Genomic DNA, 27,923 nt, shown 5'->3' on the forward strand with positions numbered 1-27,923 from the left:
CTATTAGGTCCCACCTCCAAAGCCTGATTGGCTGAGTTCCGCAGGGGGAGGGCTGTGATTGGTCTGAGGGGCTGTCTGTCAGGGGGCGTGGGCCTGCGCGGCCTGTGTGGAGCGCCGGGAGGCCATTGTGGCTGGGGCAGCTCTGAGCGCTGGAGGAGGAGGCGGTCGCGGCCCGCGAGCGCCGCGCACGGTCCCGCCGGAGCCCGTCCGAGGGAGGACACGGTGAGGGAGGCCGCGGTGAGGGGGGCCCCTGCGGGCGGCGGGGCCGGGACTGGAGTGGGGCGAGTTCCTGGCCGGGGGCCGGCCCCGGGGCGACCGGAGTCCCCCCGCTTCTCCCGCGGGCCCCGCCCGCCGAGGCGCGGGCAGAGCTGCGGTTCTGTGCGTGCTGCTGCCCCAGCCGAGTGGGAAGGAGGCGGGGGGGGGACGAGGCCGCAGGGCCGGGGTTCGGGTCCTTCCTTCTGCGGGGCTGCCCTGGCCGAGCCCCCCGCCCTTCCCCGTGCCGCAGTGCCGCCACCGGCCCCGGCCCGCTCCGCGCCCGCCGGGACCCGCCTGTTCTCCGCTTTCTCCCCTCCTGCTTCGTGTCCAACCCAGGGCGGGATCGCCCCTTGCTCCGCGCCCGCTGGGGAGGGCAGCGCGTCCCCGAGCAGCCGGGGGCCGTGGTGCCGCCCCGGCGGTGCCCCCCTGTGCACCGAGGGAGAGAAGGGAGCACTGCCGAGCGGAGGGAAGGGGCAGGCCCGTGTCGTGCGCGCCCCTCTCAGCGCAGTGAGAGCGACCCGGAGCTTTCCTGAGCACAGGCGGCTGCTCGGCAGAAGTTTCAGAAGAGGTGTAAGCAGCGCTCTTGCCCGGTTGTACGGCGTTACATAATCCTACAATACCGTAACTGGTTACAGCATATACACGTTTAAACTTTTTCCCTTTCACCCTCCAGTTTACCTTCGCAGAGGTGCTGAGCTGCGTGCACTGTTTGTCTGCGGTGCGTGTTTAACAGCTGGGTGATGCTAGAGCAGGTTGTTGGTAAAATCTTTGGTCAGGAATACTTTGGGTTGCCTCAGGAAAAAGGGGGACTTTTCAAAGAGCTGACCAGATACACAGTGCCTCTAAACTCTGCTGTAACAGATTGGCGTTACTCAGGTACTGCTTTGCTACACTTTCCTTCTGTAACAGGCTGTTCAAGGGCTGTGAGTGAAGGGACGGGAGGTAACTCGCTGTCACTTTGTAGTTAGACTTACACCTGTTGATATATATTGCAGTAAAGAGTTAAAAAAAAGCCCCAACACTGTCGGATAATAGTCCTTAAAAGGGCACATCTGAATTTGAAGTGCATTTGCAAGGGTGAATAAGAGAATGGGAGGAAGATAGTAATGGAATTTGCGTATCTTTTCATACATATATATTTATGTTCATAGCCTATTTGTTCTGTCAGCAGTAGAATGTTTATCTTGAGGCTTAAAAGTCAAGCTAAATTTCTTGATGTTCTTATGCTTCATTGTCAGTAACAACATTGCTGTAACCAAAACAACCCTGGGAATGTGTTCCCAACTGCTACAACCTGTTTGTTTATAAGCTTTTGACTTGAAGATATCCAGAGGACAGATTTGATTAATGATAAGTTGCCATTTTAAGGGGAGTTGCCTTTTAGGGAGGTGACTGTTCAATACAGGATGTATGTTATAGTGCAGTTGCTTTCAACTTTTTAACATTCCTCAGTGGAGTTCCATATAACAACTCGTAAGCCTACTGATGGTAGGTTTGGTGGGTGGTTAATTTTCTAGGTATCTTTCATGAGCAACAGGTTGAAAACCTGTAAGTTCCCTGTATGTGGTGTGCTCAGTCAGCTTTGTTATATTAAAGTTGTATTAAAAACACCCCACAACATTCAATTCATACGCATCTTGTGCATGCTGTAAAATAGAAAAACATCTTGAAACTTTGGGATGCGGTAATGTGTTGTTATTGGTGAGTAGGAGTGTGTTTGCTGACCATCTCGACTTTTACATTTGCTGCTGGTCCTGCTTGCTGCAGCTAAGAAGCCATAAATTAAATTTACATTTCAGAAATGGAAAGAATGCCTACTTCCAAAAATTCCTCTAGAGGAGAAGTGTGGAGTATGTTAGCTGGAGTGATGAATCAGATTACTTCAGGTAGGAGAGTAACAGCTCAGGATTAAGAAACTCACTTGCTAGGTATACTTTTCCTTTGAACAACAGGAAATCTGTTGTTATTTGAGGGATCTTGCCCTCAAATAGGCTGTTTGTCTGAAGTCCTATGAGCAGCGACCATCCGTAGACCCCTAACTGTACATATGTCCTGATGCATATGAGCAGCTTGCAGCCCAAGTGAAAATTAGGGTTCAGCTTATGGACAGGATGGTTATGTATACAAAGAATTGCAGAGGATGTCAGAATACGTAAAACCTGTGTTGTGATCCCTCATTTCCGCCCTTGGTCTTGTCTAAAGAGCTTATCCTGGTATCTAAATGATTTTTTAAAGATGGCTTTATGCAGAAAAGGTTCTTTAAAGGAAGGGTTTCTCTGGTTCAGGATAACTTCATTTTCCCATACTTATTTATCTCCGTTATAGAAAAATGTTTCGTTAACCCATGAGGAGATACAGGGTAGTTCTAGCATAACAGGTCTTTAGCTTGATATCCAGTTTACACAAATTCTTTGCTATTCTGGTTTTGTTCTCTAAGTCTTTTTCAGAGACAGGATCTTAACCTTCCAGCCATGCCTTTGTTCATTTTCATACGTTTCCTCCTAGCTGATCCTGGTTTGTTTGTTTCTTTGTTTGTTTTTCTTAAGCTTCTAAGAGGAAATAGCAAGTAAACTTACTTCCTAAATTGGTGCTGCAAATGACCAAGTTGATCTACTTCTTAAAATGATTCGGTTTTGAGAACCTAGAAGGTAAAAGGGACTCTAGACATTTCTCGAGAATTCTTTAAGGCTACCCATGACCAGTTCAGTTTAAACCCAGTCTTTATTAGGATTTATAGGTCTTCCACCTGTTTTACTTGCAGATTTGTTGGAGTTCATCTGCTGGTGTAAGCTGTGGAAAAGAGGCTGCTCCCTCCTTCGTGCACCTAGGAAGGGAGAGGTCCGCATTCTGATTCCTGAAGCAACCAAAAGCTATTCATGTGGCTGTGTGTCCTTCTAGGATGGGCTTCTGGGTTTCTTTTGAGGCTTTTCTCTTTTGCATTGGCTCACCAATGTTTTGTAGGCCAGTGAAGAGAGAGACTAGCTGCTCTTCCCTTAGCTAAACCAGGCACTGTGCAGGCTGATGGTTAGGACAGCTGCTCTGGGGGAAGGTGATCTGCTTTCATTTCCTGTTTCAAGGAACACTTGGCTGTGTGATTTACTTTGGGCTGTAATGACACTGCCCGTCATAGTGAATGTGAAATTAGAAATGGGAGCATTTGTTGGAGACCTCTTCAGTAATTACTGAGGTACATTTCTTGTAAGGTTTGAAGAGGGATGGAGGGCCAGAAATACTGCAGGTCTGTACTCATTACTGTGGCACTTCAGAGCTAAAGATGTTTAGTCCATTACCTTGCTCGCCAATGTAATCACCTACCTCTAATTCATTCTTGACAGATGAATGTAACTTACTCTCTATAATAGAGTGGAAGTCCCTCAAACTGTAGCACAAAACTAATTCTGGTAGGACTGTACCTATGCCAACTGACAGCATAGTATGTTATGGTGTGTTTAAAATGGGAGGGAGGATGGGTAGCAATAGGTATGGATCTGGCAAGAGTTGCCTGGCAAAGATAAGGAGGCAGAGCCCTGCTCGAAATTTCCTACTGGACTAAGGTGAAAGGGATGTTGGAGAAACTGCCATGAGAATTTTGGGGGCAGTTGTTTTGTTTCAAGCCTGTTTTGCAGTTGTAATCAAGTTTTTCATTATAATCCTGTTTCTTCTGTGTCTGTGGACTTGGTGGGTTTCTGCCGTTGCTTTTATCTGTGTTACCAGTGTTTGAAACACCTCTTTCCCCCCCACCCCGTAGTACAGACATTACTACAGTCCTAGCACATAGTAGTAATTCTAAGTTAAGGAGTAGCCTTCAAGGAGTAGAGAGTTATTGGATTTGGGTGGTTTTGTTTGCTTTTGCAGTTGTTTACTTAGCTGCTTTTTGTTTTAGCAATTGGAATAGAAACATGCAGTTACTTAAAGCAGTGAAGGCTGTAATTATTTGCTGTCTGTCTGCAAGTATTTTTCATTAGCAGTGGCAATACACGAAGTTGAAAGGATGCTTATTTAATGGTGTGCTATTGAAAAATTAATATGTATTAAAATATGTATAATATATTTTCCATCTTGTCTACCAGAAATCAGTGAGAGATTGAACATTTGTTTTCTTTCTTTTTCTTTAAGATCTTGAAAACTTTACTGGGTCCTTGAGAGAGAAAACTACATGACACTACACCATGAGTGACAGTAAATGTGATAGTCAGTTTTACAGTGTTCAAGTTGCAGATTCAACATTCACTGTACTAAAACGTTACCAGCAATTGAAGCCTATAGGATCAGGGGCACAGGGCATTGTTTGGTGAGTAATAAATGCTTCATTCAAATATAAAAACTGTAAAACAGAGATTGAATGTATGTGCCAGAATGTAAAATACTGACGATAATTTCTGTTTCTTGCTACAGGGTTGTGGACTAAATAAATTCTAAAACACCTGCTTGCTGTAGCTCATGTGTAAACCTATTTTGTTTTGGTTTTAGGGTAAGATTAATGTTTGCCTAACTGCATATAATAAAATGGTCAGCAAATTTCCTTCTCATTAACCACTTTATTTCTGTTTCTAGTTCTCACATTCCCCATGTAGTTATGATATTGCAGTGTAAGGTATGACAATGAGAGATTCTGGGTTTTACTCGTTTCTTCATCATGGCCCCCTTTCTTCCCCCCCTTTTATTCCCGATCACTCCTATCCATTTCTAGGAGCCATCAATGCAGTGCCTTGCCATTAACTGGCAGGATGAGACAAATCAGTGTCATTGTCACTCCATGGATTAACCAGAAAGGGATGCTGTGTGAGGGGCTGGGCTGGCCGGCTCTTCCTTGGTGTGTCACCTCAGCTATATGTCCAGCCTCCACTGGCGCAGGACGGGAGAGTCAGTAGTCTGATCCTGAACCTTAGTCTCTTGTATGGCACCACACCTCTGGGCCAGCTAAAGGTAAACATTTTCAAATGTTTTTTAGACTGCAGCAATCCATTCTACACGACTTAGTGCCAGCCCGTGTTTTGTTGGGCAAAACTTACTTGGTAACAACAGAAATGTTTATTGATGCACTAACTGAGCAAGCAGCCTCCCAGTATCTAAAGGGCCAAAGCTGGAGAGGGACTTTTCACAAGGGCAAGTAGTGATAGGACAAGGAGGAATGGCTTTAAACTGATATGGGAGATTTAGGCTAGATGTTAGGAAGAAATTCTTTCCTATGAGGGTGGCGGGACACTGGCACAGGTTGCACAGAGAAACTGTGGCTGTCCCATCCCTGACAGTGTTCAAGGCCAGGTTGGATGGGGCTTGGAGCAACCTGCTCTGGTGAAGGATGTACCTGCTCATGGCAGGGAGCTAAATGATTTTTAAGGTCCTTTTCTAACTCAAGCCATTCTAATATATGCTCAGGAATTCTCTAATATTAGACTTGATCACAACACATGGTGGGCTGTTCATGCATTAAGTCCTGTCTGTGGTTTCTCTTCATCTATAAATTCTGCAGAATAAGTGTGATGACTCATGTCTTGTGAGCAAACTCCTTATACAGCACCTGCCCATGTCTTTTTGGCCTTCACATAAGTGTAATAAATTATATATGTAGGAATGGAATGCATTTTTGTGAGAACATGTCTTTAAGTTACTTAGATACCTCTGTTGTCCTGCTAATAGGTGAAAAATAAGCAAGATGAGAACATCGTATTTCATTCTTTAGCTGGTTGAATGGTGAGGGGATAGGCATACTAGATCTTGGTTATTAGTGTTTGGGTAAGATTTAGTGTAGTGCTAACATCTCCCAGGTATAAATATTCTTAAAGTTATGCTTGTTTTAGATGACATGCAGAAATTTAGGGCGGCTGTAAGCATTCCTCCTTTCATTACAGGTAGTGCATTTCTAAACTATACGACTTAAACTAAGTGTCTGCTTCAAAATTAAGTTCAGGTAGTGTCAGAGTCACTGTTTTTGGGGGAGAAAGATTTGATTTATTGACTTGTTTTGAGAATACTTGATTTATGGAACAGCAGAATGAAGCACTGCATAAACTCTTCTTCATGTGAAATATCTGAAAACTAAGTCCAAGTTGAAGAAGGTGCAAAACCCTAATTTCTCCTGGAACTCCTTATAATATTCAAAGGCAAGGTATGAAATACTAGGATGTAAAATGTGGAAAAGTCCCTGTAAGATGACTATCTTGTTGTATTTTGCTGGAAAAATTGTCATTAATCATCCAATGTTTAACATAAATACAAGGAAAGGTATTTCTAGAGTTTTCTGTGTGGGTTTTATTTTTTGGTGAGACCTGTGATTGACTTGAACAGCTAATTCATGTGGACCCTGTTAGTTATTGATTTTATACCAGCTCCCAGGTGTAGTTAGTCATTAACATATGCAAAACTTGTCATTTATGTATGTCTTCTGGGGGAAGTGAATACTGAAACATCAGGGCTTTCATATTTGGGAGGAAAATAATTTCTCTGTCTGGCCAGTTGCCTTCCTCCCATTTTGTGTTTTGTTTTGCACAGACGTAAAGGTTTTAAATCAGAGAGTGATCATATCATTGAATTACAGCATATGTATTTCACAGAACTAAGCTGAAATAAATGCTAGCAAGCTTTTTGTGCAAGTGGCACATTGATTCAAATTTGGGACATGCTTCCAAGAAAACATCTCATGGGTGATCCCTGGTGTTGCTTTTCCCAGTAGGGAAAGCAGTGACTTGATGCTGATAAACTTCATGAGTATTGTTGTTATCACAGGGGAGCTGTACTGTTTCTAAGAGTTCTATAATTTGATGGCTCTTTTAAGCCTAGTATGATACATATCTTGATGAGGTAGGAAAGGAGCTCATAAAGAGCTTAAATATGCTTGGAAAATATATGTGAATAAGAATTCTTTCCTACCTTATGAAAGTAACATTAAATGGAAATAGAGTAATGCGGGAATCCTTATTTAAAACTGGAATTATACAAAGATTGGAACTCTTGAGGAGTTTGTAGTATGAATTCACATATATTTTGCCAAACAGTCTGTGGGTTACTAATGAAGAATATTCCCCCTTCAGTCTTGTTCTTCATATGCAGATAATTTAGGTTTATATTCTTACAGCTATTAAAACAAGATTACACCTTGACCTTAAACCATAGAGATAAAAATAACAGTTCTGTTCACTTTCTTAAACTCTTGTATACCTCCCTGCAATCAGTTTTTCGTATTTCTCAATTCTATGGACTTTTTTCCCAAAACCAGTTGAGGAATGTAATTTTATGCTACACGCTGCAATTGTCCATAACTATTATCTGCGTACAGGAGAGTACTGGTGCTGCAGGACGGATCAAAGAGATGTGGTTGTGACTCTCCTTTAGCAAAGATAAATTTCTGTTGCACATACTAAGTGGTTGTCAGTCAGCAACACTGTCAAAAATACTCAGCAATACCGATGAGGCAACTGAAATGCTGCTTGATTTTTAATTAGCTTCAAATATTTTTAGATCTTGCAATTTTGAATGTGAGTTTTGAGTCAGCAGATTTGGTCTTAAGACAGAAAGGAGGGCAGGAAGACATCTGATGAGTGTTAGTGCCTTCTGTTTAACCTATGTCTGTCTATTAAAGGATGTGTAGATTTTAAAGGATGCTTGTTTTCTAAATGAAAATTATATGAAGGTAGTGAATAGGCTTTGTCACAAATCTTGATTTCCTTCCTCACTCCTCACTTTTTCTCTCCCTCAAACAGACTTCAACTTATGTTGTTTGTCTTTGCAAACTTCTAGTGCTGCGTTTGATACAGTCCTTGGAATAAATGTTGCTGTAAAGAAGCTGAGTCGTCCTTTTCAGAATCAAACCCACGCAAAAAGGGCTTACAGAGAGCTTGTTCTTTTAAAATGCGTCAATCACAAAAATGTAAGTTTGGCTTTGTGTTTCTCTCCCTTGTTACTGTCAGTTGTCAAAAAAGCTCAGCTTTTGTAACCAAAGTAATGGAAAAATAGTGAGAGAAAGACTGGAAAGACTTGCTTTTGGTAGTGCGCTTCTCCACAATGGATGTTTTAGCTCTTGGGAGAGCTGTTTGGAGTGTGAAGTGCCAAGATGAGGATGTTTTTGCTATATTGTTGGTATAGGTTTACTATTAGTTTCAGCTTTATAGTGCTGGCCTTGCTGTATTACATTTGCCTTTTTAAACCATACTGCAACAAAATTTGTCTGGCAGTGTGTTTGTTTGTGAGTTTGGCTCTTGTAACTGCGCTGTAGTGAAATGTTCTGAGCTTAGATAAGATTGTCATTAAATACAGTGTTTAAGTGGTGGGGTCTGCAGGGCTGCAGCACTGTCTAACAGTTTATTGGCAAACAGAAGTGAAATACTGTGGACAATGCATATATTGAAGTCTGGAACCTTCTAAAATAACAAGCTTTAATGTCAATACCTTAATGTTCAAGTACAAGATTATATGGTTTACGTGACAGCTGTTTTCTGATACTAGCGTGAGCTAGAAACATTGTTGATCGTTGGAAGTTGTACCCCTCAGGACTGAAACTTCCTGGAGTCAATCAGCCTTTTGGGACTGATTTCAAAGCAAGCTTTTGTTGAAGTCCAGAAGTAGCAAAATAAAAGCAAGTTGGTTATTAAGGATGGCAGTACAGTAATTTTAGTAGTTCTTCTGGAAACCATACATCATAATTCAAGTTTAATGGGATGGTGTGGGGCACCTCTGTGTACACGTTGTTTGACAGCCTTGGTTGAAATTCCTTGCTTCACATGTGTTTTTAAAATCAGAGGTTATTATTTATGGGCAAAAAATTGGATATATTTCAGTCACTGGGGAGCCAAGATAGGAGGTGTCATGTAACTTTAAAAAGAAAAAAGTGGTTTTGCCCTGTCTTAGTTCCTTTGGCATGCATGCTGCAGTTCTGAACTATTTCTGAATTGGCAGGTTTTCAGCACATGTCAGTTCAGTGAAGCCAAGTAATATTCAAAGTGTATATAGTAACAGTGTGCATTTGATTTTGTATAGGAACTAATGAGATAATGGATTTTTATGTGAATTTTTATGTGGAATTTTCTCCTAATTTTTATTTTACAGATAATAAGTTTATTAAATGTATTTACACCACAGAAGTCACTAGAAGAATTTCAGGACGTGTAAGTATTAATTTTTTTGTTTTAATTTTCCTGACAAATGCTGCCTAAGCCCTGGTGCTCTCTTTCCAGTATCCTACAGAATTCACACTTAGAAAATAAAGGGTAGCTGAAAGCTGAATTTAGCCTTTAATTAGTTGTTATTTCTAGATTTTTTTATGAAAGACCAAGAAAGTTGTTTCACTCCATGCATAACATGGAAGTGGGAAATAAAAGTGTTATTCACCTTTTAGTCATCTGCCTGCCATACTTTGCTGATTGCGTATGCATCTGATTTGCGTGCATTGTCCTTTAGCTAAATGGGTCACTGCAGGATAATAGCTCAGTCTTCATAACCTGATATCATTTTTTTGCCATGCCAGTCACATTGGCACAGCAGTATTTTTGGCCTCAATTAAGAACTGAAGATATTTCTTTTTGATGCAAGCAATGTCAGTTGGTCTAGAAAGGATTCATGGCAGTTTAATTGGTGGAGTATTCATAGATTCCAGTGAATGCGCTGTTGTGGTTTGTGTATTGGCTACTTGGGTAAACAGGGGAGTGTGTGTGTGTCTGAAGTGGATAAGCAGAGGGTATTTAAACTTGAAAATTCATTATATCTTCTTAGTTCTTGTTATGTCTTTCTTATTTTAAAATTAGAATACAGTGAAAGGAAGCATCAGTTTTTGATACATTGCAGTATCTGCAATTGCTGCATCAGCTTCAGTCAGTCTTAATTTTCCATGCTGCCTAAATTCAGAATTATTCTTCTGTATTACTTTGTATAAAACTAGAGGAATTCTAACCTGAGATGGATTACTGAACACTTAATTTTTAATAGTGAGACTAATTTGAATAGATAACTCAATTTTGAAACTGGTCATACATGGTTCTTTTAATCATAAGCTTTTTAACACTTATGTTGGCAGAATGGTTGACTTTTATTAAACACCTCTCACACTAAGCTTAAACCTGATATGAAAAGTAAGACTTGAGTTTTCTTAATGCTTTCTTTCTTGTGCTATAGATATTTGGTCATGGAGCTGATGGATGCAAATTTGTGCCAGGTTATTCATATGGAATTGGATCATGAAAGAATGTCTTATCTTCTTTACCAAATGCTGTGTGGTATCAAACACCTCCATTCAGCTGGTATCATCCACAGAGTAGGTAGTATTAGATCATTAACAATACTTTTATGAATATATGTTCTCAGGAAACAGGGGGGGTAAGGCAAGGGGTTGCTCTTTGCTAAACGTGTTTTTCTTTCATTCATAAGAATATTATTAAATCTGAAGATCTGTTTAGTTCAAAGATAAAAACTATTGTAAATAGATCTTAAATCAGGTTATCTGAACTGATTAAAAGATAAAACATGAGTATCTGTGGACCTTTCAAACTACAAAAGAATGAGTGTTAAAAAGTAATGTTTACCTCTTAAACATCTCTCTCCTTAAAGATGCTCAAAAGCTTGGACATGGGCCTGGGCCACTGCCTTCTGTTTTTTGCTGCTGCTTTTATCTATTTATTTCATTACTAGTCTGTTTGACAGTTCAACTTCTTTTCTGTTCCTTTCCTTTTCTTCCCCTACTTCCTGGACATACTTGTCTTAAATGTCTGTCTTTTGCCTGGTGGCTAAAAACTCTATCCAGTTATAGTTTAATATAATTTTTCCTTTATGTTCAATCCATAAACATGATTGAGAGGCTGTGTAAATTACAACAGATCTACTTCCTATAGATCTTTACTGAAAAAAAATCAGGCATGAAAATCCTGTGGTATGAGCAAGGAAGTTTATATATAGTTGGCTTATGTGTATCCAGGTAGTCTTGGCAATGGGTGTTCCTAAAGTAATGTAGTGAGGTGTGTAAGAGCCTGAAGCAAGGGGTACTGGAACTCCAGCTGAATTCCGCCTGACATGGTGAATGTGATTTGAAGCTAAAAGGAAGACAATATTTGCTGAGAAATTTGAGCTCATAAGGTCTAACATAGTGATCAACAGAGCTGATACTGGCTGAACAACAAAATGGGCAATGAGAGGAACTGCACAGTGAATAGCTAACCAGAGGCATGAAGTTATTTGAATGGAGAAGCTGAAGTGGTGAGCATTAGGTTGGGTTAGTTTAGGACCAAAATAAAATGAACTTTCTGCAGGGGAAACTCTTGATGAGAGATCTGGTTTTGAAAAGAAACCAGGCCAAGGAAGGAACAGAGCTGGGATAGTTCAGAAGTAATGGAATAGTAGGAATTGCATCGAGAAATTACTCAGACTCTGTGACTGGAGTCAGTTCAGTAGTGTTCTGCAGAACAGTTGCTACCTGAAATGTGCAGAACCATGTGAACTATTTGCATGTCCCCATCTCCCTCAAGAAAAGGAAGTTCTGTACCTGAGAACACGCTTTATTTTCACTAGCTGTGCGTTCCTTTTGGCACAGTAATGACTGTCCCCATTAAACACATCTCCTAAAGTAATCTGTTTTTTTCCTCACTCATGAGTTACTTAGTGTTTGCACTATATCCTAATTCTGTCAAATTTTCTAATCACTATAATGCACGTGGCTTATATGTTATTAACAGCTACAACTGATTAATGCTTTGTGTGTTGGGATACTCCTTTTCCTGCGCATAAATGCCTAATTGATGGCGATGTCTTTAGGATTTGTGCCCTAATAATGACAGTATTTGGAACCTAGTATACTATTCATGTGTAAAATAGGTCCACTTAATGTGTTTTAAGGAAAGAAATGTGTGTAACTATCCTACCAGAGCACAACTGGGTAAAATATGCTCTGCAGACAACTTTGATTCTGGTTTCCCCTGATTTTTTCTGAGTGCTGATCTGTGCACCATTTAACTTGTCTGTAGTCTGTGTATAAATAAGCAGATAGAACAGGAATAGACAATTGTTACTGAATTGGTGCGTGCTGTCTGGGGGTGGTGGTGATGTATTATTGTGTATGTTGATGCTTCCCTAACTGCAGTAATTTCTTGTTAGGATTTGAAACCCAGCAACATAGTAGTAAAATCAGATTGTACGCTCAAAATCCTCGATTTTGGACTGGCAAGAACAGCATGTACTAATTTTATGATGACTCCATATGTAGTAACACGGTATTACAGAGCACCAGAAGTTATCCTCGGAATGGGATATAAAGAGAATGGTAAGTTGCTGCAATAACACTTTAAATCCTTTGTCTGAAGTGTAGCTGTCTCAGAACTTAACAGTTTTGAAAGGAGGAGGGAGGGCTGGTTTCCCCCTGCCATGTCTGTTGTTAAAGTATGTTAATCATAGCAGTGGAAATAACAAAAATTACACTGTAATTATTTTGGTGAATATAACAGTTTTCTGCTCTGTGTGCATTTTATTCCCTCTCCCCTTCTATTGATATATCTTTTGATGTATTGTCCTGTTGTCTTGTTGACTTCTATGCCAGTACATCTTCTTGCTTTATCACATGGGCTTGGGGATATCATGCTTTTTTTATACATGTCACTTTGGTTGTGTAAAAGAAGGGACTCAGGGCCTTGCTGGGCTACTGATAATGAAAATGAAAAACGTGTAATGCGCCAGGCAGCTTATTGTGCAGCAAGTGCAGATGTGGATCAGAACTTTAGTAGAGGCTGGTCTGGATAGGACAAAAAATAATCTGCAGGACTGTAGGAATACAGTATGAGCTTACAAATAACTAACTGTGGTATTTAAAAACCCTCTTTAATCTTTTGTCCTTGTTGCACCTAACATATGATAGTGGATATCTGGTCTGTTGGGTGCATTATGGCAGAAATGGTCCTCCATAAAGTCCTGTTCCCAGGAAGAGATTGTATCCTTCTTCATGGTTGTTTCAGTAAACACTGGTTGTGTTTCACAGAATGCTAATAGCAAAACAACAACAGTCAGTTGGTGTTGATATGATTGAAAATTCATGTTAGCAGTTTGGTTTTCCACATTGTTGTGTTTTATTGTAGATGCTAGATGTTTTTGTTTGTTTTCCTCACTTTTGTTCATGATACTTCATAATTTGACCATTTCATTTTTACTTTCAGTTGATATCTGGTCAGTTGGGTGCATCATGGGAGAATTGGTGAAAGGTTGTGTGATATTCCAAGGCACTGATCGTATCCTTCCCTAGTCATCCTTGAATCCCCTTCCACTTTCAACAGAAACACTATTCTTTTAATCTGTATAAGTATAAAAGCATAAACAATATTTTCAAGAATATGTTTTAATAGATCTACTGTACTATTTGAAATTAGTGTCATTAACCAAATTGTAGAGCTTTCCATTTTATTTTCTTAGTAGACTGTATTTAATGTAATTTGAACTGGTTGAATCCATGGAATTCATATTAAGAGCTTCAGCTTTTATAACTTAAGAAAGGATACTGTTAGGTTTAAAAAATAAATAGCAGTAAGTATATTTTCTTCTTTGTAGATAATAAGTATTACAAGCAAAAGACTACAAAGTGACTTTTTACTGTGCATGGATTTTGATATTTATTTGAACAATAGACTCATTTTTATAGTACAATTCAGTTTGTCAAATTTTTCTCTTGCTTATTAGCACTTGCTGGGCAAGAGTGTCCTAACTGCAATCACACTGCATGAGAAATCTTTTATTACTCTTATTTCATATAAAAAGAAAACCTTTTTCTTTTAAAAGTTTTTTCATTCTATGAAAATCTTATTTTGGACTTACTTTTTGTATAAGATTGTTATTCCTCCATTTCTGCCTCCGATATTTTTGACCCAGATCTATCTCCATAAAATCTGCTTTCTTGTATGATAGTAATAGTAGGAAATTTTACTGTATTAAAAACAAACCCCTCACATCTATGTTTTCATGCCTTAGAGATTCGGTATCTCAGACAAGTCTATACTCTGATTTAAGTAAACAGAAGTGATCATTTACTAAAGTAAATGTTCTTTGAAAGTTTTGATGTATTTCAAAATCTTTCCCTAGAAACATTACAAACATTTGACTCATTCTAAAATTCCAATTCTAAAACTTGGAGTAAAACCGATTTCATCTTTTATAAATACTGTCTTACAAAGTAGTAGTGTGGTAGGACTAGATGTTCTGAATTGATGAGCAAATAAATAGAATCCAGATGATATAATTAAAGCACGACTGCCAGTTATGCCTGTAGGTCATACAACGCTACAGCTCCTTGTGGTCCAAGATTTTGAGGACACTGTATTTTTGCTCATCAGCAAGAAGTTGAGTCCATCACTAAAGATACCAAGTATGTGTTCACAGGTATCAGTGTATCTTATAGAGGAGGGCTTTCAATTTCAATGCTAAATTTCATGACACTAATCTTCAGCAGCTGATCATGCATTATTTAGTAATACAAATGATTAATTGTTAAATAAGTCTTTTTTGTTTTCCACCTTTCTTCCTTTCTATACTTATTGTTTTACCTTTTGAAGCCTTCAGACCAACCTAACACAATTCTTCATGGATGTTATATGTCTGTCACCTGCATGTCAGCATGAGCTATTTTGAGTTATTCATGAATAAATGAAGGAAATTTTGTCCATACTTGTTGACTAAGCAAGTTATATCTGTGGTTTTCCAGAGGTCACTGAAGTTCCACCAGTCTGTGTTTCAAGGAGTCTTCTCCCCTGGTATCTTATCAAAGTGCATAGCTGTGCTTACAGTGGTTTTTACTTCTTGTAAGACTTTCAGTTCTCTTTAATGTGAAATACTGATAACTGTTGTTGAAACTTCTCCTGAATGATAACTGCTTCAGTCAGATTGTCATTTTCTTTTACCTTCAGCTGCAGGGTTTTGTTGACGGAGTGGTTTGTGGGCAATGCTGGTGTAAACAGCCATGAAGCGTTGCTTTTTGTGGGTGTGTGTATTCTTGTTAAGCTTCAATTGAAAACTGACTTAGTATTTGGGGATTTACAGCAGGGAATCAAGTTCAGCATGTATTTTCCCATAGGGTCTACAGGATTGTCAAGGTACTTAGAGCAGTGCTCTGGGTGGAGTGAAGTGCTCTGCATAGCCAGCATGATGGATGCACTGGAACTGCTCCTGACTGGTAGTGTGGGGACCTCGGTTACTGGCAGTGGCTGTTGCACTAGAAATAACAAACAGAAAACCAGGCAATGTAGTTACCTAGGATGAAATAATGGAAACCTAGCAGCACCAGTGTGGTTTTAATGCTCTTTCTGACCAGATGGTGAAGGAAACTATTTGCTTGACTCATGCAAAAAGCTTGAGGGGGTACTCATGCTTACTTGAGGACGATCATGTTTTATTGTGATTGTAACAGGGTCTCTGTTTTCAACTTTTCTTCCAGAGTCCCTGAAAGTAGGCAGATATACTTGGCATGGGCTAAAATTCTCTTTACCTTTGACCCCGAGGTCACTAGGACAGTTTGTCTGCAGGTTGTAAGGTTATTCATACAGCATGTGCTGCCTGCTTTACATGGAAATTACGTTTTCTCCCATTTGAGTTTCTGATAAAAGGCTTAACTTATTTCAAGTCCAATCCTACATTGAGGGTTTGTTTTTATTTTATTTTATTTCAGCTCTCAATATCTGTAAAGCATTTTAAGCAATCCAACTGAGACATTTTTTCCCCTGTTTTTATTACTGAAGTGGGATAGGTCATTAAGTTTTCCTTCCCTCCCTTCTGTGCCCTGAGGCTACAGTAGAGTAGACTCAATTTGAGTGCTGTTACTCAAAGAAAAAGCAGCTTCTTGAATCTAGATTGGTGGAGATCTTGCAGAAACCATTTTTCCAGCTAGGAACAAAATTTCCTGTTGTATGTTAAAATTTCCTTTGTATGTGCTTTGTTTTAGCATGCGAGTTAACAGTATTGACTTCTTAATTTTTATTTGAATACAGTTTTTCCATTGGAATGTATTCAATAGCAAATTTTCAATCTTCATATCAGAAGTCTAAAGTCTTAACCAGAGGCATTGAGTCTATGTATATTTCTAGCTGAATTCTTGGCACACTAACTGAAATAAAAGTACCTCGGTGTTTTTATAATACATCTTAATTCAAAGTGCAGCAAACTTACTGTTTCATTACAAAATCTGTCTGTGAGAATGGATGGGTTGATCATGAATTTAGCTAGGACATTTTGCAAGGTCGGCGGTTAGATGGTTAGACTCTGCTGGAATTGCACATTCTTTTTATCAGGAAAAAATGTAAATCTGAGTAAACTTCAGTATCAGGAATATTAACTGCAGTGTCTTCTGAGTGTGATAAATGAGCTTTGTTACCTCAATGAGGCTTACTCAGAGCAGCCTTTGGTATCTCTGTAACCCATGTCACTGTGTCTAGGAGAAATGCCCTCACTTGAAAGCAGGAGAAGGGGCAGTCCAGAAGAAACATAAGGCACAATTCCTCAAGCATCCAACCAAAGCCCCAAAACTGCTAGTACCCGAAGCCTCATTTCCTTAGGAGACGAGCACAAAATTCCTTACTTTGAATGGGATGTATTTGTTTGCTTTAGGGTCTTTTTCATGTATTTTTCCATACTTTCAAGAATCTTCACTGTTGATGGTATCATGTTGTACTTTGAAGATTCAAAGCAGCCTTTCTTTCCTGTCCTTCTCCTTTGCTATGGATACAATTGCCAAGTAAAGCTGATTTTAGACTCAAAGAAAGTATTGCTTTCAATACTAGCCAATAGATAATAATGAGGAAAAGATACTTGGGCATAATGCGTTGTGCAGCATTTCTGGCTTGTCCTTAATATTATGAAATGCGAATCTTAACTTTTTTTAATGTCAATCTAGCTTTTTGCATGGCAGCTCGGAATACTGTTGATGCTAGAATGAAGTTCATGTTTGTGTCCTTTGTTCGAGTTTCCATTAACTTTTCAGATTTCTGTAAGTGATATTTTTGTATAGTGCAGACTTCAAATTCTTCAGCTGATTTTCCTAAAGATATGGTGCAGATATTGATCAATGGAATAAAGTTATTGAACAATTAGGCACACCATCAGCAGACTTTATGAAGAAACTACAGCCTACAGTGAGGAATTATGTGGAAAACAGGCCAAAATATCCTGGTATTAAATTTGAAGAGCTCTTCCCAGACTGGATATTTCCATCAGAATCTGATCGTGATAAGTTGAAAAGTAAGGCAAGATTTTTTGTAACTTTTTCTTTTTAAGATGTTAATTTAAAATCTCTGCAGTACACTTAATAAACAACCAAAACTAATATAAAATGTTTATTGCAATAGGTGTCAATATAAGAAGCTCCATTACTTCTGTTCCCTATGACGTGTCCTGAAATCTTAGTAGTAGTTGTTAAATACAGAACTATTCCCTGTTCTCAGTATTCTGTTTAATTCTCTTAATTCTAGTCTATTGAAAAACATCCGTTGCTTAAATGTCCTCTATTATGGAGATTATTTGTAACTATCTTTTTCTAGTTGATGTGTATGTATAAGTTAGTTTGGCTATACTTTGACTTCAGATGATTACTGATACAATGAGAAAAAAACACCTTATATTTTCTAGATGGTCAAATATTTATTTATACATAAAATAACTTGTTATAGCCTATTTTATTAGTACAATGGTCATTCAAACAACAAAGACACATCAGTGAAGTGCCACTCCGACAATGAGTAGCCAGTTATCCCTCAGTAACACTTCTAAAAGAAAAACTAATTTGATACAGAAATCTGATCAGATCATTTCTGTACCACGATATTTTTAATAAGCTTTAAAAAAAAATACATTTAGTGTGGTTTATGTTCAGTAATTAGTGCTAAATAAACTGTGACCCGTGTAACAGCAGAACTGTTCAAAATTGAATTTAGTTGGTCTCAGTTGCTGGGTTTATTTTGGATAATAGCAAAAAATACATAGCTGTATAAGGAAGTTAGGATTTGTGGGTCTACTTTCACAGTGAAATCTGACATGCATGTCTTATGTTCCTAGTATTCATTTCCTATGGCAGATGTTAAACTCTACAGCTCTTTTATGTGTATGTTCTTTTCATTTTTACTTTCTAGCCAGCCAAGCTAGAGATTTATTATCAAAAATGCTTGTAGTAGATCCAGACAAGAGAATTTCCGTAGATGAAGCCTTACGTCATCCTTATATTACTGTCTGGTATGATCCAGCTGAAGCAGAAGCTGTAAGTTTCCATTTAAAATAACTTTTAAGATACCGGTTTAATAACTTTGAAGTTTAGTTTTAGTTAGGTGCATGCTTTGAACTCATTCTTTGGCTAGCAGAAGCCGCACATAAAGCCTTCAGATCAACATTAGGGGCAGAATCACCTTAAGAACAGCTGCTGGAGTGCAGCTGATTTCATTTTGAAAGCGGTTGTTTATAGTTCCTTTTACTTTACAGAAGGAGTTGCCTATGTGATGGCAATCTAGGCTTTTCAAAAAGGGGTCTTTCTCTAAGGCCCCATAAAGCGTTAAAATGAGTGTAGTTTTAGTTGTGCTTTTAAGCAGCCTTTCAGTGGCAGCAGGACATAAAAGCAAATTCTGGACTCTCAAAATGAATGTGAGGTATAGCGTCTAGACTGCCAGAGATGAAGGTAACAAAATGCTAAGAAAGCTGTCAATTTTAGCTGTTTTAGTTATGATTGGTTGTGTTAACCTCATGTGGTAGATACTCTATAGACTTTCTTCTCTTTGTAGCCTCCACCTCAAATTTATGATGCGCAATTGGAAGAAAGAGAACATGCAATTGAAGAATGGAAAGGTAAAAAAAAACTATGTCAAATTACATTTATTGTAAGAAGTTGTATTATCAGTGCATGGCTTGCAGTACATGTGCTCAATAAAATGCCACAGTTTTCATCTTTTATGCTTCTCATTTGTAATCTCAACACTTCTTTTTCCTTGATAGAAAATCCTGTGATAGCAACATGCTTCTCTTCTCACTGCATTATTTAAGCCGTATCTCTTGACAGTATTTACAAATTCATTTGTTTTAGAAGTCTTAAATAGAAGAGCTTTTTTGGTGTGTGTGGCTTTGTTTGATTTCTTTTTTTCTCTCAATGCATATTTATTGATCAAATAGGTTAAACTGTTGACTTTAACAAAAGAACACACGGCATTGTGGCATTGAAATCAATTCACCTTATAGTGGTAGTCAAATACATTAAGTGGTGAGGCAGTTTAAATTTTAAGCAGCTACCATCAGAGGACCAAAAGCAATAGATATCTTTGACTCCTTTGAAAGCTGCTTGATTTTGTGAAATAGCATTATAAATCTCAGTATTGATTCTGGCTTATATTTTCTTTAGAGCATGTCTGCGCAGGTATACTTCAGATTATTTGGGTTAATGCAACGTGGAAAATTAAAATGTTTCTTTAACTCTGATTGAATCCATTTGTAAATCATGTTACTGCAAATTAAGGAAGTCTGTATGGACTTTTGAAAATCCAAATATGACTTTTTTTGCCCCACTTAATATCAGTGCATCATAGATACACCTAAAGTATTGGGGTGGGATGGTACCTATTTTTAAGTGGACAGCTGTTTATAAAATATGTTGATTTTTGGTACATGCTTAATGTCTTTCTGTCATGCATAAAGAAAATCCATAGAATTATCTGATGCTGTAGGCCTTTAAAAAAACAAAAGTGAAAATAAATACTTGCACAGCTGTCCTTCCAGACTGACCCTTAACCATTTCATTGACCTTTGTACATATGTGAATTGTGTACAAATCCTCCGTGACCTTACAGTATGTTTTCTCTCTTTTTCTCTCATTCTTCCCACCCTTCTCATGTAAGAATTAATATACAAAGAAGTAATGGATTGGGAAGAAAGGAGCAAGAATGGTGTGGTAAAAGATCAGCCCTCAGGTTAGTCATTGTTTCTGTAGTTCTCCCGTAACTATCATGCATAGTGCTGATCTGTTGCACTAGTGAATGAAGATATCCTGCTTAATAATCCAGGTAGGCAAAAGTTTCATTGCTCAAGATTCTTTGAGATCCTTTGGAGTTCCATGTGCAGTAGTTTTCCATTGTTACAAAGTAAGTTACAGGAAAACTTTAAGGAGTCCTGTGTCCCAAGACCCTGAGCTGCTTTCTCCCCAGAGGGCCATCATCAAATGAAATAATCAATACCATGCTACGTCACTTGTTGCAACATAGATACCTTTTACACTGAATGCTTATTCTATGGCTCTGCATGAATAAATCCCTTTCATGCAGGCTTAAACGTCACTGGGGCTCCTTTAAAATAATTGATAGTGCAAAGTATTTATGCTCATGATTGAATCCTTGATGTTTGCTGCTGTTCATGTTATACATTGCCTCCCCCCACCTACCCCTGCCTTCCTCTCCAGAAAGGGAGAAGCATAAATATCTCTTCTCTTAATGCTCACTTTTAGTTTTGACTACTAAATGCTTTCTTTTCTACGCTTTCTTTCTTTTTCTAAGGATTTCTGTGGAGAAAGTGATGTTATTTGTGTCTGCAATATTGTCTTGCCTCAGATTTTATTATGTTTGGTTTACTTAGCACAGATGCAGCAGTGAATAGCAACACCAGTCCTTCCCAGTCATCATCTATCAATGACATTTCATCCATGTCAACAGAGCAAACATTGGCCTCCGATACAGACAGCAGCCTCGATGCCTTGACAGGACCCCTCGAAGGATGTCGATGATCAGCCAGGATTGCAGACTTGACTTTGGAAAAGATCTCTTGCTTCCATTGGGCCTGAATTGCTTGTAAGTTAATGGAACCAAGTAGAAAAACTCCATGTTCTGCATGTTCTGCTAAAGTAATGCCTGTTTTTTTTTTTACTCAGTTGTTATGAAATTGCCTGCTTAATGTTGTAGAATGAAAGCAAATCAATGTTTAAAGAACAAAAGATTTTAAATTTAGACTCTATTATAGGCTTTTGTTTGTTTCAGCCTATTTCAGGTGAGCAGTTATAATAGACTTTTAGCCAATAACTCCTCCTAAGTGGATTCATGAATCTTCAGTCCCAACCAGCAGGCTTCTGTGACACAATGGTTGTTTACATTTTAGTACAGTATTGCTCATTAGAGGTTTTTTGAATGTATAGTCTCGATGAAGTTTGTTTTAACGTGTGACTGTGGCAGTTTGCTTTATTTAACGACTGGAGCGTTGTATGTAAGTGTGATCTCACACATTGAATGCTGTCAGTTCCGTGTTTAAAGGGTAGATATTCTTCCACGTAGCACTTTTTATTTTATTGAGCCCTTTCTAGCTTCACTTTCCAATTCTGTCTATCTTCTTGTAGAAGAGATAAACGTGAAGTGTAAAGAATATAGCCATTACTTTGTATTTCACCTGTGAGCATGTGTGTCTAACTTTTCAGTTCTTTAAATATGGGTGGAAGATACAGTGGCTTAATTAAACGTTAAGGAAGGATGAGTGACTTATCTGTGAAGCAGTGCCTGTTTAGAAGAGGAGAGAGTGCTAAAATGTTCTGTATTTTCTAGATTGTGATACTGGTCCTTTACCAAAAACAAACAGAAAAGGAAATTTTATCTGTGATGCTCTTCATTCACTGCAAACTGATAAAAGGACAGATGAATTGGAGAGACTTGCAGCCTCAAAAAGAGCTGCATAAATGTGTTCCATTTTTTTAATGGGTCCATTCTGTCTAGTGAGTAATTAAAGAAAGAAAAATGCAGTAGTTTTGAGTCACTTGTAAATTAAGTATTTAGTTAACAGAGTTTAGCTCTATTCTGGCCTTAGGAACAACTCTCTGTTTGTACTGGGAGATGAAAACATATTTAGTACATATTTTCTAAATACAGTGTCAGAGAAGAGGAGATTGAGAGTATTTGCTGCTTCAATACAGGCTTATCAGTACAGTTTTCAGAACCAGATAATACAAATGTTGCCTGTTACACTGCATAATATGTTGAATTAGAAAATGTATTTGTAGTAGACTAGGGCTTAAATTGCTTTATACTGCACTCCTGTGAATCTGTGCACGTTCACTTGGGAGTGCACAGGTGTGAAACTTTGCTAAAGGATCGTGTGTGTGTGTGCATGCATGTGAGACTAAACTATATCGCTATAAGAGTAATAGAGATGTACAAGATGAGGTAAAACACCACTTTCTTAAAGGCACTATATTTAGCTGTTGATCAAGATACTCTTGACTTGAATATATAAATAGGACTTATAAAATATACTGGCCCAGCCAGCCACTGCATTACTGGCATATTTCTCTTGTAAAAGAAAACTCGCTGTTGTTTCTGACCTTATAATTTGAAAAGCATCGATTTCTCTTTATGCAATATTACTTTTATGTTAAAATTGTACCACTTTTTAATAGCTAAATTTGCTCTAGCAAAAATATTAAGGTTTTACTGTCCCAGAAGGTTAAAAAAAAACAAAACCAAAATGAACCAACATTTCTTAACATTAAATTCAGAATTGTCATCTGGAATCTTGGATTTTTAAAATTCTATTTAAATGAGTTGCAGGATATTAGGGCTTGGGTTTTTTCCTTGTTGTTTGGTTTTAAACCTATGGATACTTTTATTTTTGGATACTGACAATATATGTGAAATATTTTTAGTGCACTTTTGTCACTGGAAGAAAAACAACCTACATTTAAAAATAGCTATTTACCATATAACAGAACAGTACAGGTTGCTGTTCTTTGGCATCTTTTTAATCCTTGTTATTTGTGTAAGTTAAAATTACTAAAGACCTATTCAAAATGAACAGTAGTGATCCACTATGCAAGTAACTTCCTTGGATTTCATTTTTCCACATTCTTATCTTTTTCAACTGAAGTTGCACTGTGCTATGTTCATTTTAACAGTTACTGCTTTAGAAGGCTTAACGCAACAAAGATTGTAGATATTTAGGGTTGAATTTTTTCTATTGGCTTTGGTCTGCTCAAAACTATGAGGGTTGGACCAGATGACCTCCAGGACTCTTCCAACCTAAATTATTCTGTGATTCAAAATGTCATTTAATGTTTAACACAACTGCCCTATCTCCATGATTTGAACTGGTATCTGACCTTCTCCTAGAGCATACTGTTAGTATATGTGCTCTTGAAAAAGAAGACCCCAGAGATTAACTGAGTTTCTTTGTAAATCTTCTTGTAGATAAGCTGTCTCATACCTTATTTTTTTAACATCATCTTGCTATGGCATACATTGAAGCTTCCAAGTTTTACAAAAATGTTGCTGCCTTCAGAGTATGCATGAAATGTCTGTGAATATTGTGGATTTTGATTCCAATATAAACCAACATCAAATTGCTAATACCTGTATGAACACTGATCTCAAGAAGACACATATGCAGGTTATATTCGGAAAAACGCATGCAGAATAGATGCAAGCTAAAGCTCCCATGCTATTTCAGTGTGCACATATAGATTCTGAATGCACTGCATGCCAATTATATGCATCTAGTTGTATTCCTGACTGCAGATTAAGTTCAGTGCCACGTTTGTGATAATGGTCGTCAATGCCGTGAGAGCTTCATTGATGGAGAGCAAAGTGCACGTGTAACTTGACAAGGGTTTAAAAGTTGAGAGTTTGGTGTGCAATAGAATCACTTTTATTCCTAATACTAAAATCATGTATGTTAAGTGATGCAATTGACCATTTTTTTTGCACTTTGGCATTTATAAATATTTATATGTATTTAAAGATTAAGACTATGTGAGTGTGTGTATGCATATATATATAAAGACACCTGCTCAGTTTCGTAAAAATGAATGTTACTTTTCTTTGAGAGACTTTGTATAGTGTTAACACTACTGCGGTATACATAAACAGTTGATGAAATCAGACCAAAAATAAGTGGTGGTCAAAATAGATACAATCTGTAATCTTAACTGCTCACCTGAAAGAAAGAGGGATCTATGGCTATCAATCAGATTAGTTACCAGAAACATTGTTAGATGTCTGAACACTGAGTAGCTGAATGGCATTGCAGAAATGGAGTATGTTTTAAACAGTTCGTTTCATCTGTGCTCATATCATTTTTCCTCAAAAACCTACGACCTTTAGAAAGAAAAGCTTGGCATTTTGAACTCTGATAAGCAGCCTGTAAGTGTGATTTGAGGAAATACTGTGATATGGCAAATTCAGTTTTATATTGAAAAAGGTGAGAAGTGAATGTTAAAATTAAGGCTTTGTCTGCATGAATCACACAAAATAAACTAGTCAGTGACTGGAAACTACTGTTTGCAAACAGCCTTGGAAGTTTTGTAATGTTTCCGTTTGCATTTCCTTGTCAAAATAAACTCAACCTTAACTAGAAATTAACTAGTTAGTTGGTAAGTTTCAAAAGCTGTAAGGAACCAGAGGGCTCTGGAGGTTTTCGTTGTCTCTTTTTTAAGACCTAACAGAGCATATGTGTTTATTCAAAATTAATTAAGGAAAACCAAAGTGATTCCATATGTTCAATTTTCCTTTCCTAAAGGAAAGTTGGTTTCCTTTTTAGATTTATTTGGCTTTAAATCCTGATTTTATCAATTAAGTAGCATTTAGACATTCAAAATACAGCTGACATCCCAAGTCTCCAAGAAGCGAGTGGATGACCCTTCTATTGGCAGAAGTGCAGTCCTCTGTTTTCACGTGTGCTGGAAGTTGAGATGTTAAAGTGCAGACAAATCTTTCCTGAACATAATCCTGGTTTGGAGTACGGGTTCAGTCTTGCAGCAATACAGTTTGTGTGGAGTGTTTCATTTGAACTGTGACACTTGAAGTGGAAGTTTAAGCATGGTGGGGGGTAAATGCTGAACAGCCTTTGTCTGTATATTCTACATATGTCATATGGATTCTATCAGGGCTTGATGCTAAACTTAGTGATACCATATACTGGGAACCAAATTCTTTCCTGGGAGGTGTATTGTGGAATTCCTGCTCAAAACTGGCTTTGATCTAGGGATGCCAGCACCCAGATGCAGAATTTGGACTTGAGTTCCTATAGATGAATCTAGTGATTTCTTTGCTTTTCCAGAGTGTCTTTTGGTTTTATTTTTTTTTAAGATGTTGAAATATGACAGAAAAAAATGTATTCTGGCTTATTATTTTACATATATTTTAGATTGTCTATTCCATGAGTGATAGTGATGTTCTAAAAGCTTATTACACGACTTCTCAGATCAGTTTTATTTTTTGCCCGCTCTGCATGCTAAGAATGTCTGGAGCTAAACTAATGTTTTAAGCAAACCATCTTTTCTCATATTCGTGTTGGAGGAAAGTGGGGAGATAACCATCGTATCTGTTTGTGTTCTATAAAATGACTATTTTTGTAGCTAAAAGTTTAGTTGCGGGATTTCAATCCCACACAATGTTGCTTTGTGGCTATAAATTTCCCTGGGTCCGCTATTTCAATCAGTATGTGTATAACAAGTCCAGTATGAAATTAAACTAATAAAATGCACTCTTCTGCAATTTGTTATTGAAAATACGGCAAATTATTTTGGTCCAGGACTTCAAAACAAAATAGAGAAAATCCATGGAACTCTTTAAGGTTTTTATTCCTTGATGCTGCTGTTTGTTTTATGGAAAGGTGCTTGCAGTTTTGCACAGAAGAAATCAACTTCTATTAATTGCTGGGTTTGAAGCACTTTAGGATTCTTCTAAATACAGCCAGTTTATAATGTAAAAAGGAATGACATGAAAGTTTCATGTGTTTAAATTTTGGTTGCCATCTTTGCTATTCTGATGGATTTGATCAGTGTGTTCCTTTAAATATAAATCTGTTTTCAGAGATTTGAAATGAGAAATCTTTTTAATGGGCCAAAATTTAACACACAGGAAGAGATCATTTGAGAAACATCTTGGACTCAAACGCCCGTAGGTGACTTGAATTGCAATGTGACTACCTAACCATTTGTTAGATAAAGAAACAACAAAGTTACAACAGTGTGTGTTCCTATAGCGAGTTCCTATAGCTATGAGCACTGGGATTCTTTTCCTCAACAAAAAGCTTTTTATTACCTATAGCTACACATCATAAGGTAGTTGTATCTGCTGTGGTGAGACCAGAACAGCTGTTTATTAGGACTCCACTGCAGTAGATGCTGTGTGAATATACCACAGAAAGACATTGTCCCTGCTTTGAAATGCTAGTCCAAAACCCTGATGCTTTCTAGGGTGTACTTAAGCAAATCCCTGTGTATTTGTTTCTGTAGCTCAGCACTCTGTAGTTTCTTAGGGTAACAAAAGCAGAGAAGAATGTAATCGGGTAAGAGCAGCATTTTATGTTCGCTACCTGAAACAGTCCTATTTGTTACTGATAACAAAGTGAATTTAATACCTGTGAGCATATGCTAATGTGTTGTCTTCTAATGGGGAAGATCTTTTTTGAGAACCCAAGCTTGTCACATAGTTTTTCTATGAATTCAGATGCTTAAATCGGTGCTAATTTTTTAAAAGAAGATGTAACAGATGGCTAGCAGTGTATTTGTCCATTTTTGATACCTATATTTTCTTAAGTGGTGGCAAGCCAAACTTTATAAAAACGAACCAATGTGCATTTTCAGCTTCATCAGATTCCCAGATTTTCCTCAAGTAAAATGTTTAAACGTCCATGGTAGTTGCTGCTTCTTTGGAGCTATTGCTTTCAAGTGTTGTGTACACTAATAAAATGAACACAGAAAAGATAGCAAAGCATCACTGTCCTTTTCTTGAAGTTACATGATGTGTTGGGTTCCCCATGTGGTTTTAGTAGCTTAGTGTAATCAAGATACCTAATTAAAAGCAAGTCACAGATACCTGTGTGCAGTTAACTCAGTGCAGTGAAGCCTTACCAGGTCATTAAGATAATGTATAAAGATTATATAAATTTTCATCTATTTTGAAGAGGGAATAACAAATAGAAATAATTACCTGTTTTCATACGAATCCAAATGTTAATTCCAGAGAATATATTCTATGATTCTATAGTGTACTCCAGAACACATGCTATTAAAGAGTAGAATAGGCTCCTTGAGTCATTTGTTATGAAATCCAGTTTTATCTAATGATTCAAAATACCCCCCCCCTCCAAAAATCAGTTCTTTGAGAGTTTCTTTTGAGATGCCTTCAAGTTTTAAGTCCCTTTGGAATGCTTTCTATGGCTCGTTTTGGCCTCCCTTTCCCACGTTCTGTTTACCAAATGTCACAAAAAGTAGCATCAAGCCCTATCACTTATTACAGTGTTCTGATTTTATGGCCTTAATATTAGTTACAGTATGGTATATAATTTCAGAAGAAAGATGTGCTTTGAAGTCTAATTATATAGATACATGTGGCCTCTTTTGCCTATGAAATTAGGCTTTGATTGTCATATCTCATTCTTGATGCTTGTGCAATAGGAACATGTTCCTTTCAATGCAGTGGCTATTTTGTCTGATGCTGGATTTTATTTTCAGGATGACTAGAAAGTGTTTTGAGTTGGTTTTTATTTTTATCAACAGCAGTTTTGTGCTTCCTTGGTTTTTTTGATTGATTTTCTTCAAGGAAACTAGAATTTCTTCAGGAAAACTGTCAATAACTAGTTCTGAAGTTCTACTTCAGCCTCATTCTGAAGCTTTGTGGGTTTTTTTTCCTCCAAAAACCTTATCGTAAAACCGTACTAAAGCCACTGTAAAATGACAAATAAATATGTACACTTCAAAAACGTGAGCAGTCTCTCTTATTTAC

The 27,923-nt window shown here is 37.9% G+C and overlaps 1 protein-coding gene across 18 annotated transcripts; it reads left to right on the forward strand.

Annotated features, from left to right (window-relative positions):
* On the forward strand, positions 1-27,900 carry MAPK9 (mitogen-activated protein kinase 9). 18 transcript variants are annotated; one of them, XM_061456968.1, is made up of 12 exons: positions 1-222; positions 4,372-4,546; positions 7,993-8,122; positions 9,298-9,356; positions 10,360-10,498; positions 12,328-12,493; positions 13,082-13,153; positions 17,254-17,436; positions 18,324-18,448; positions 18,963-19,026; positions 20,067-20,138; positions 20,802-27,900. In XM_061456968.1, the coding sequence occupies exons 2-12, from the start codon at positions 4,425-4,427 to the stop codon at positions 20,942-20,944; spliced, it is 1,275 nt and encodes a 424-aa protein (XP_061312952.1). In that variant the 5' UTR covers positions 1-222; positions 4,372-4,424; the 3' UTR covers positions 20,945-27,900. The 18 variants fall into 18 exon arrangements, 14 of the variants coding, with proteins under 14 accessions (XP_061312952.1, XP_061312956.1, XP_061312959.1 ...); XM_061456969.1 differs by lacking the exon at positions 13,082-13,153 and adding an exon at positions 13,377-13,448 and having other exon boundaries at positions 9-237; XM_061456971.1 differs by lacking the exon at positions 13,082-13,153 and adding an exon at positions 13,377-13,448 and having other exon boundaries at positions 11-222; positions 20,874-27,900.
* Positions 27,901-27,923: the final 23 nt, after the last annotated feature.

The sequence above is a fragment of the Pezoporus flaviventris genome, unplaced genomic scaffold, assembly GCF_033815535.1.
Source record: "Pezoporus flaviventris isolate CSIRO_AGI_PZ_B2104156 unplaced genomic scaffold, CSIRO_AGI_Pfla_v1 ptg000023l, whole genome shotgun sequence".
NCBI lineage: Eukaryota > Metazoa > Chordata > Aves > Psittaciformes > Psittacidae > Pezoporus > Pezoporus flaviventris.